Consider the following 11,321-nt stretch of genomic DNA (forward strand, 5'->3'; position numbering starts at 1 on the left):
ATTACTCTCTGTTTAATATAGGAAAACATGAAACTGGTCAATGCAGTTATCGTAATCAGGCAGAAACAATAGAGCATGCTTTAATAAAATGTACAAATATGAAAAAGGTTCAAACTTATTAAGGAAGTAAGAAACATGGGTGTTGAATCATTTAAATTGACGAGCCTTTTAAAGGAGCATGCAGAACAAGGTAAAATATATGGTGCTATTATAAAATACTTTAAAGAAATAGGGTTAATCAGGAGAATTTTTTTTATGTATGTATATGTGTGTGTGTGTGTATATTTTTATATATATATATAATGTTGCCTACAGAGCAAACAGGTCTGTGGACGATGCAGTTAACATGGGACTAGGTAAAATATATGGTGCTATTATAAAATACATTAAAGAAATAGGGTTTATCAGGTTAAAAATCTAAATTTAGTTTATATATATATATATATATATTAGTTGCTTAATACACACTCCAGCCCAGTTGGTGGCGGTAAATGCACCAGAAGTTGGATTGCCATCCGTTATATAAAACGTTATTAGAAGAAGAAGAAGAAGAAGAAGAAGATCATCAGGGCTTCGGGTGCCAGTGACGCACACGGTCACATGACCCTGCTGCTGGTGACGTGCGGCGTGAGTTTCTTTCCCCGTCTGTGTTTAACACACACTCACACACTCTCGACTGGGCATAAACACGAGTGAAGGGCCTTTGTGCTGCTCTCATCCCTGTCCTCCAGCGCAGGCGGAGCCGAGCTGTGTTTAGTGTGTGTGGCGGGTGAGTTTGTGTTTGACTTTTATTGTTACACATCGACGTCACAGTCTATCATTTCAGCCGCGAGACTGCACTGCTGCTGCTCTGAGAGAGTGTGTGTGTGTGTGTGTGTGTGTGAGAGAGAGTGAGTGTGTGTGTGTGTGAGAGAGTGAGTGAGTGTGTGAGTGAGTGAGTGAGTGTGTGTGAGTGTGAGAGAGTGTGTGTGTGAGTGTGAGTGAGTGTGAGTGTGTGTGAGTGAGTGAGTGTGTGAGAGAGTGTGTGTGAGTGTGAGTGAGTGAGTGTGAGTGAGTGAGTGAGTGAGTGAGTGTGAGTGAGTGAGTGAGTGAGTGAGTGTGAGTGAGTGAGTGAGTGAGTGAGTGTGAGTGAGTGAGTGAGTGAGTGAGTGTGAGTGAGTGAGTGAGTGAGTGAGTGTGAGTGAGTGAGTGAGTGAGTGAGTGTGAGTGAGTGAGTGAGTGAGTGAGTGTGAGTGAGTGAGTGAGTGAGTGAGTGTGAGTGAGTGAGTGAGTGAGTGAGTGTGAGTGAGTGAGTGAGTGAGTGAGTGTGAGTGAGTGAGTGAGTGAGTGAGTGTGAGTGAGTGAGTGAGTGAGTGAGTGTGAGTGAGTGAGTGAGTGAGTGAGTGTGAGTGAGTGAGTGAGTGAGTGAGTGTGAGTGAGTGAGTGAGTGAGTGAGTGTGAGTGAGTGAGTGAGTGAGTGAGTGTGAGTGAGTGAGTGAGTGAGTGAGTGTGAGTGAGTGAGTGAGTGAGTGAGTGTGAGTGAGTGAGTGAGTGAGTGAGTGTGAGTGAGTGAGTGAGTGAGTGAGTGTGAGTGAGTGAGTGAGTGAGTGAGTGTGAGTGAGTGAGTGAGTGAGTGAGTGTGAGTGAGTGAGTGAGTGAGTGAGTGTGAGTGAGTGAGTGAGTGAGTGAGTGTGAGTGAGTGAGTGAGTGAGTGAGTGTGAGTGAGTGAGTGAGTGAGTGAGTGTGAGTGAGTGAGTGAGTGAGTGAGTGTGAGTGAGTGAGTGTGAGTGTGTGTGTGTGTGTGTAAGTAATGGCGACAGGAAGAAGGGGTGGAGATGTGGTGAGTGGTTTTTAATATCTGATCATATTTCATAACATTAGTATTGACAGGAACTAAAGTTGATCAGGATAATGGCGCATGTGTGTGATCAGGCATGCATAACACATTAATGAATTACTAGTGCTGAGATCACTGACATGGTCAGAAGTTCATTCATATTGTAGATCAGTTGGTGGATTATTTATTTATGCATATTCCCAGACTGTCCATCTAGTCAGTGATCACTGATTATTTTTGTTTATAATCACAACTCTGAATGTATTGTTGACAGTGGACATATTTTAGTCCTTTTTTTAGTGATAGACCCTTATATCAGCAATGGCGAGACTTTTAACTTTTTAATTTCCCCATGTGCCAGATTGATAGTTTGGTTAATGGATAGTGCAGAATATGCAGTTTGAGGAAAATGTAAGATTAATGTTTATTTAAAGTTTTACCAGTGTTTATTTAAATCTGCCATTTTAATGGATCTTATTTGCTATTATTGAATTGTATTATATATGTGACCCTGGAGCAAAAAACCAGTCTTAAGTGTCAATTTTTCAAAATTGAGATTTATACATAGCTGAATAAATAAGCTTTCCAGTGATGTATGGTTTGTTATGATCGGACAATATTTGGAGATACAACTATTTGAAAATCTGGAATCTGAGGGTGCAAAAAAATCTAAATATTGAGAAAATCATCTTTAAAGTTGTCCAAATGAAGTTCTTAGCAATGCACATTACTAATCAAAAATTAAGTTTTGATATATTTACGGTAGGAAATTTACAAAATATCTTCATGGAACATGATCTTTTCTTAATATCCTAATGATTTTTGGCATAAAAGAAAAATCTATAATTTTGACCCATACAATGTATTGTTGGCTATTTCTACAAATATCCCCCAGCGACTTAAGACTGCTTTTGTGCTCCAGGGTCACATATATATTTTTTTTTTCAGTAGCAGCCCTGCACTACAGCATCATCTATCAGTATCTGTCAGTATCAATCATTAAAAATAGGGTCAACTTCTAGTGTAAGTTTTATGAATGATCATCCACACTGAGAGGTGGTAGATTGTCTTCCATCATTAAAGTTTAGTGGTAAAGTGTGAAAGGGATAGACATCAAAAAACTCTTGTTACATCAACCTTGAAGCCAGTTTCTGTCCCGAAGCTCAAGGCTGTCTGAGGTGAACATGCAGGCCCTGGCGTTTGATTCAAGGAAACCCTCAATCTAATGGATTTGCCAGCTTTATGGGCCTCTCCTCCTCAGCAAAAGGTCATGGTTGATGTAACAATGCTCTTTTACATCTCAAAATGACTGCGATTTCAGAGCTATTTCCTTGAAAACAGGTCTGTATGTTAGGAATGACAGTCAGCTGAAAATATTTGATTTCGTTGGACCTTTTGTGGTGATATGTTTTGTTTTAATGCTATATATGTGACCCTGGACCACAAAACCAGTCATAAGGGTCTACTTTTTGAAATGAGAGATACATCAATGCTCCCCATTGATGTATGGTTTGTTAGGATAGGACAATATTTGGCGGAGATATTGGATATATTTACGGTAGGACATTTACAAAATATCTTCATGGAACATGATCTTTACTTAATATCCTAATGATTTTTTGGCATAAAAGAAAAATCAATAATTATGACCCATACAATGTATTTTTGGCTATTGCTACAAATATCCCCCAGCGACTTAAGACTGCTTTTGTGCTCCAGGGTCACATATCATAAAACCCTATATCATCAGTAAAAGTAACAAACCAATGCAGTGGCTCTGTAAAAGGGATTTTACACTCAGTTAAAGGTTCTGTAAGTATGTCTTCCTGGTTTTGCTTTCCTTTCCTTCTTCCCAGCTTCCAGGTGGGATTATTGCAAATCTATCCCCTCACAAAACCTGGAACCGTTCCCTTGGCTTGGTCACGAGCATGAAGGAGTCTGAAATCAGGACAAGGGTTGCGGGTCCCTGCGCTGTGCGTTCTAGCGGCTCTGGTCAGCACGAGCTGGCATTGCACTGCCTCGCTGGTTAGGAGACTGTGGTGTCAGCCATTTTAGGTCGGACAGCAGAGCGTGTGGCCTGCCGCCATTTTTTCCCCCTCACTCTTCCATTTTTAACTGAGCCTTAACACCTTAGGTGCTGGTGACATCGAATCTGTGCCACTCTGCATTGAAAAAGCCAAATGCTCTTTGGTATCTTTAAACTTACTGGCGTATTTTATAGTTTAGGTTGCATTTTCAATTATAACCGAACTGACCAATGCATACAAAAAAGCCATACATAAAATAGCCTATGGCATTGGCCTATTTGATGAAGAGGTTTTATTTTCAAAGCATATTGTCAGTGTAATAATAAAAAAACAAACTTTTGACTTTTCTTACCAATTTAAAATAATGCATGCAAAGTTGATCACATTTTCGCCTGAGAGAGTCAACATGCATTAGTGTGTCACTGAGACCGAGGGGCTTTGGCGAGGGAATGAGTGGACGGCATGCTATTGACAATGAGTGAGAACAACCACACCTATCAAACTCAGTCTGAAATAGGATCAGGGACTGCTCTCGCCACTCGCAGCGTCCGGAAAAAACAAGCAAGGGAGAGCCAGGAACCGAACGCTGTCTGTGGGTTGACCACTGTGTGTATGAGTGCGTTAGTGCGTTAACTCGGTGTGTACGTGAAACAGAGTTGTGTGTGTGTGTGTGTGGGTGGGGTTACCATGGGGACAGTAACACACCAGTGGTGCTGACGACCCGTCTCCCTGCAGACTGGGCTGAACTTATGAGGGAGAGAGAGGAATTGGGGGAGGGGAGGTTAAGGCGAGCAGGGAAACCGACGGTGGGGTACATGTGTTTTTGCCAAAGCAAACGTAATGGAGAGAGAACAGATTTTAACCCCAACTACACAAAGCCATGTTTATCGTGTTTACCGCTGCCAGCCGCGTTCTCATGAAACATCCACATGGTTCAGGATTGGTCAGTTTAGGCACTATTGTACCATTGTTTATTTATATGTTCTCTAGAGAGACAAAGATATTCTGTTGTCCGTAGTGAGTCCACAGGACGATGGCTGTCTGACTGTATAGGCCTCAAACTTTTGATATGGTGTGCACTCATTTAGTGTAAACATTGCATTTAAGAATCCATGACCTTTTTGTCTCAGTCAGACCCTAGTAGACTAATCCTGCAGTATTTTTTAGCTTGTCAGAGTAGTGGTTGATCAATGCATGTTTTTCAATTACAAATTCGTAAACTTTTACACATGGCCCCCTATTTTCTAACATTGTAGGGTTGAAGCGTTTGCTAATTTTTGAGCAAACAAATAGGCAGACAATCCATAGGCTCGGTCATGTATTCGCAGCTAATTCAAGAGCCGCTCAATGCAAGCGGCAGCTTGGCTCCCAGGTTGACCACTCGCTAAATAGCTCATGGTGGAACATTCCAGAGCCTTTAGAGTGAGCCAGAGAGGAGGAGGAGGAGGAGATGTGGGGGGTAACGGCTCTGTGATTGTTGGATGAGGGTGAAAAAGGGTGTGTGTGAGGGGGGTAGGGATGGGGAATTGGTATCACGGCAAAAAAACCCTTGCTGAAACACCTCACTGGTTCCTGCGATAGTTCATGGCCCCTCCCCAGCTTCCTACATATGTGTACACACACGCTCGCACCTCAGCCCAAACTTACTGGCCCAGCCCCCACTCGTCTTCTCGTCCTCGGGGTCTGACCAGCATGATGGATGTCAAACCCGCCTACCACGCAACCCCTTTGTGTTGGTTATGTGACCCAGCAGCGTTGGCAGGGCCATGCCCCCTTTTGCTGAACTGAATGGCAACGCCGCAGCAATCTGCAATGAAGGGCATTTCCATTTTCTGGGAAAAGAGCATATTGTGGCTGTGTGTTATATTTGCAATGGTGAAGCCCCACTTACCCCTGACAAGCACATGATTTAGAATCTGCCGTCTTTGCTTCTGGGCTCACCGAACATTTTTGTGCCAATCACCTGAGCCATAAATGCAATGTGACTAATCACTCTGAAGCTGCAGGAAAATGATATCATGACAATGCTAATTGGCTGATGCTACCATGAGAATATGCACAGCTCATGATAGCTGCTAGTTTTAAAGTTTTGGTACTATAACATTAACAGCAGCAGAATGTGAAAAATAAACATCCAAAAGTTGGGCACTGGAGATGTTATAAACTATAACAATACAATACAAAACAATAGTGATTTATATGCGGCTTACAAAAAGTTTTATGTAGTCAGAATATAAGATTTTTTTTAAATGGCCACCAATGGAGAATAATACTTTAGGATTCAGATAGTGTAATTACAGCATCTACCAGCAGGGGCTAACTAGACCATGTTAACAGACCAAAGCTTTCCTTTGTCCCTATGTGACATGGTAGACTTGGAGAAAGCTGTACTGCTCCCATAAGACTCTTCAGCTTGGTTATTGGTCATATAGCCTATATATAAAAAATCCCCCAAATCCCGCTAAGAAACTGTGCTGCCTTATTCCTGGGTATGTTTGCAGTCTAAGATTAGTGAATTGAAAGTGACCTATATTTCTAGTAGGCCTTGGCAGTTGTAGCCATTTGAATCAGAAATTAACTGCAGTGCTTTTTTCTTGTGTGTTGTTGTTTACCGAATACACTGTTGAACATAAGGATGGATGTATGTATATTGAAATTTGTTTTTTCACATTTTTGGTATGATGAAATCAATCGCGTTTGATGGATAGCATGTCATTGATCTAAACTGCAAAAGTTAAACTTTTTCAGAGAGGGGATGGGGTGTGATGGGTTGTGAGAACGCTCCTTAAACAGAATGAGAGGCTGTAAAAGGTTCTTTGAAAGTAGCTCAGTCATCAGAGACAGCCATAAAAGCAGCTCTTCTCTTTTGTACTGTAAGTGAAAAGACGTTTAAAGATAAAAGGTCAATAGGCAGCTTTTTGTTATTTTAGTATAATAATTAAATTAAGCTTGATTTCTGTGGTTCTTAAAAGCTGTTGTGCTTTGTCTTTACAGATGCTCTGATGCCTGAAACCATTAAGGACATGTAATACTTATAATGACCTGTTGATAATGTCCATCAACAAGTTCTATAAGAGTGGATAACCATAATAATTAATCAGGACTCTCACTGGAGACTAAGTAGACAGCACCATGGCTAGCAAGAGGAAGTCCACCATTCCGTGCATGATTCCTGTAAAAGCCATGCATCTGCAGGATGACTTTGAACGGGGCAGACTTTCCCCTCCAATCAAGGACATTGGCTTTTCCCTTACAGAGGAAGCAAGTGGAAAAAGCACTCAAAGTTTGGATGAGTCCTCTGGGCAAGAAGCAGGTGATACCCATAAAGATGCAGACATTTACACTTGTAGGCTATGTAACTTTGAGACCAAGGACCTAAATCTTTTCCTCGATCATGTCTACAGTGGGCACCCAGATTTCCGCCTTGACCCCTGTTTTCGTTGTGTGGATTGCGGGACAAGTGCTGCAAAATTTGAGGGCTTAGCACTGCACAATGCCCGTGTCCATCCCAGTACAGTAACCACCACACTTCAGCTCAAAAAGAAGGACAATAGAATCATAGTAGAGCAGAATCTTTGCGTGGAACCTTGTGAAAGCACTAGCTCTAAAGAAACTGAGATATCCATCACCAAGACACCAATCATGAAAATGCTGAAGGGTAAATCAGAACCCAAAAGGATTGTAGTTTCCCACCCTGCAACTGATGACCCTCCCCCCGTTATTACCAAAGTGGTGGAGAAAAGTGATTCTCCTGCAGTTACAGTCACTCATGTGCCCACTATTGTACACAATGGAGCAGCCAGCAAAGTTGCCCTGCCGTCGGCCATACAGATCGTTAATGGCTCTGGGGCTTTGCCCATGCTGAAGACAGCTGTTACACAAGTTGTATCTGTTGTGCAGAACAGAAGTCTCAATCAACAATCTGCTCCAATCACTGTCTCCTCATCCCACTCCTCTTCGGCATCCTCCTCATCAAGTACTAAGAACCTTCCAAAAGTAATGATCCCCCTCAGCAGCATTCCCACCTACAATGCATCCATGGACAATAGCAGTTTCTTAAAGACATCCTTTAGCAAGTTCCCTTATCCAACCAAGGCTGAACTTTGCTACCTTACTGTAGTCACCAAGTACCCCGAGGAGCAGATCAAGATCTGGTTCACAGCACAGAGGCTGAAACAAGGAATCAGCTGGTCTCCAGAGGAAATAGAAGATGCCCGCAGAAAAATGTTCAATACGATCATACAGGCAGCACCCTCAAATAGCCAACAGCAACGGCACACCCACCACACCACTACTCAGCCAACTATCACAGTTCTGGGCACAACTGGCATCCCTCACATCTTACAAGGTAGCCTGGTTGGCCAAGGAGGGGTGATTGTCACGCAGCCAATGATGGCTAATGGAATTCAGGTCAGCAGGGCCCCTGTTGCATTAGCCGTAACACCTAAACCTCAGGCTGCTGCAAAGCCGATGATGCAGGCCAGACCCTCTGCAGCCCTGGTAGCCGATAAAGGAATCAGCATGGTTTTAGGCACTGTTGGTAGCAGCAGTAGTGGAAATTGCAGTAGTAGCAGCAGCAGCAGCAATGCTAGCAGCAGTTCAAGCAGTATTAGCAGTACTAGCAGCTTATGTAGCCAGGCTAGCCTGATCAGTATTGGTAGCAGCAGCACTGCTAAGTCAAATAGCAACAGCAACATTAAGGTCAATACACCGGGTACTGATGCCACTTGCATTCAAAGCAACGGTACTATTGTGAAAAGTGAGAGTAAAGGCAATTCTGAGGCTAAAAGCAACATTAACAGCAAGAACAATGTTTCAGCTGCCAGTACCACTCCAACCACGACCGTGGCATCTACAACTACAACAGATAGCGCAGTACCAAGTAAATCAGACTCTTCTGTCTCTGTGAACTCGCGCATATTCTCCACCACTAACTTCCTGGACCCCAGCTTTAACAAAACCAAAAAGTCCCAGGAACAGCTGGCAGCCTTAAAGGAGAGCTTCCTTGTTAGCCAGTTTCCTAATCAAGAGGAAGTAGACCGACTTATAAGCCTAACTGGTCTGTCTGTACGTGAAGTACGGAAATGGTTCAGCGACCGCCGCTACCACTTCCGGAATCTGAAGGGTTCAAGGTCAAGTGGCGGAGGTCAGACTGTTACAGCTAGTGGTAGCATTTCCCAACTGGATACTCTTGCTGCTGTAGACCTGTCCGAAAACAGTACACCCCCAGAGAGGCCCAAAACTCCCCAGCAGTCACCTCTCAGCCCCTCACAGACATCATTCCCACCAACTCCAACACGGCGTCCTCCACGCCCCCCATCGCCAGATTTCACGGCGATACGGTACAAAGAGCGAGAGCCCCACCAGGTTCGTGCTTTGGAGGCCAGCTTTGCACAGGACCCAGATCCATCTAGTGAAGAAGTTGACCGGTTAAGAGCAGAAACAAAGATGACTCGCCGTGAGATCCACGGTTGGTTTGCTGAGCGACGGAGGAGGGTAGCAGCAGAGAAGAAGAAAGAGGAAGCTGAGAGGGCAGAAAGGGAAGATGATGATGCAGTGGGAGAGACAGAGGAGCATGGAATATACAAGGAAAAAAGCAGCAATGAGGAGGCACATGAAGCTGAAAATTCCTCCAAGGAAACACAACAACAAGACAAAGAGGACAAACAGACGGATGAGAGCGGTACCGAGCCGAAAGTTAACCCTATCAAAATCAATCTCAAAATGCTGAAAGTTACTGAATCTAATGGAAAAGGTGAGCCAGAGGACAGTCAACCGAATGAGGCTACCAAGGTGGCACAATCTATCTCTCAGACAGCTGTTCCTCAGACCTCCCCATACCGAGGAAAGAAGACGCCCGAACAGCTCCACCTGCTGAAGAAAGTCTTTGCACGCACCCACTGGCCCAGTAGTCCCCAGTACAATGAGCTGATAACTAAAACGGGCCTACCGCGACCAGAGGTGGTACGTTGGTTTGGAGATTGCCGCTATGTCCTGAAGAACGGTCAGCTCAAGTGGCTTGAGAGTTACCAGACCATGGTAGACGAGGAAGACTTCCAGAAAGATAACATTAGCATCCTAAAGGAGCACCTAGACAAGCATGATAAACTAGATGAGACTAAGTTGGAGGAGATTGTCAAATCAAGTGGGTTAGGTGAGGAATCAATCCGGCGGTGGTTTGCAAATAAGATGCCACTTTTATTGGAGGAAAGGAACTCTGAGAGCACAGGAGGTGTGATGACTGAATCATCATCTGCAACCCCAACTGAAGCTGCTCTAGCGTCACAGCATCCAGACCATGAAGATGTAAAGGTGGAGCAGTCAGGAAGCAGCCTAATCTCTAAGGATCGAACCACAGTAGTTGACATATCAACAAATACTAAACAAGGTGATTCATTTTCTGCCATCTCAGCCATGAATTATATTGTATCCTATTTAAGGATAGGATTAGCCATTAGATTGTGTCCAGTGTGAGGTTGTTGTTGTGTTTAATACTTGTTTGTTCATTTTCGCAGAGTCTGACTGAAGAGGAGAGTGGATGCATGAATGAATGTGAAGCGATATCAGCCCATGGGATTACAGCACATGTGGCCTTTAATTGAAGGCTTTTTTTAAACAGATTAAACTTTAACAGGAGCACTGGAAAACACCGCTGCAAAAAGAAAAAAAAAAACTCCCCAAATGAATATTTTCGTTACTAGCTGTAAGACATGGTGTGGATTATCAAAAATCAGGATGCACCCCTTCACCAGCCAGCTGCTTTTTCTATTTGGATGGGATAGAGGGGAAAACAGACTTAAGCTTCGTGAAGTGAGAGACCCAAGTTGAAGTCCACGGAGAAGTTTTTCTTGGATGTGAATTTCCTGTCTTTCTTCTGGGGAGGAATTACCATTTTTAGGGGACTTATGGTGGTACTAAGTGCAAACTGCACAGCTCTCATTGAGCCCTTTTGTAATTCTTAAAATATGACGGACTTAATTGCACCTCAGAGAGGTTGAGTTGTATGCTGTAGGTGAGCATCAATACCATAGCACATTTTTCCCCCTGAAATGTCATTCAAAGTAAAAGAACCCCTAAAGTCATGACTATTTGTGACGAAACCGATTCACCAGTGTGAACGCTTAGGCTTGTATGATTTTTACAAATATTATTTGCAGAATAAATTTAATATTACAAAAAAATGGTCATGGATTTTCAGGCTTGGGAAAAAAAAACTTCACCGCTCATTGTTGAATAAGTAGTTTATTCTCAGGCTTGATTATGTTTCATATGAAAAGCAAAATTTAAACGTATACTTCCTCCAATATAGCATAGGCACATTACAGAAAAGGCTTGGTTGTAAATAAGAACATTGGTAACAAAACGCTGATGCAAGAAAACAGAAAAAGGCATACATGTCCAACAGGGAAATCTTTCGTTGATGTATACATGTATACATACACCAAGGCACATGAACGACGAGGCAAGAAAATAGCAGA

General features: G+C 43.0%; 1 protein-coding gene across 1 annotated transcript; it reads left to right on the forward strand.

Moving 5' to 3' along the window:
• Positions 1-567: 567 nt before the first annotated feature.
• LOC107713571 (zinc fingers and homeoboxes protein 3-like) lies at positions 568-11,269 on the forward strand. Its single transcript, XM_016519128.1, has 3 exons — positions 568-769; positions 6,838-10,231; positions 10,359-11,269. Exons 2-3 carry the CDS (start codon positions 6,976-6,978, stop codon positions 10,367-10,369), a joined length of 3,267 nt encoding a protein of 1,088 aa, XP_016374614.1. The 5' UTR covers positions 568-769; positions 6,838-6,975; the 3' UTR covers positions 10,370-11,269.
• The last annotated feature ends 52 nt before the right edge of the window (positions 11,270-11,321 follow it).

Source organism: Sinocyclocheilus rhinocerous, unplaced genomic scaffold, assembly GCF_001515625.1.
Source record: "Sinocyclocheilus rhinocerous isolate Xijiao unplaced genomic scaffold, SAMN03320098_v1.1 scaffold1049, whole genome shotgun sequence".
NCBI lineage: Eukaryota > Metazoa > Chordata > Actinopteri > Cypriniformes > Cyprinidae > Sinocyclocheilus > Sinocyclocheilus rhinocerous.

Bases quoted from the DNA above. Each gene is read 5' to 3' on its own strand.
- LOC107713571 (XM_016519128.1), top strand. From the start codon at position 6,976: ATGGCTAGCAAGAGGAAGTCCACCATTCCGTGCATGATTCCTGTAAAA.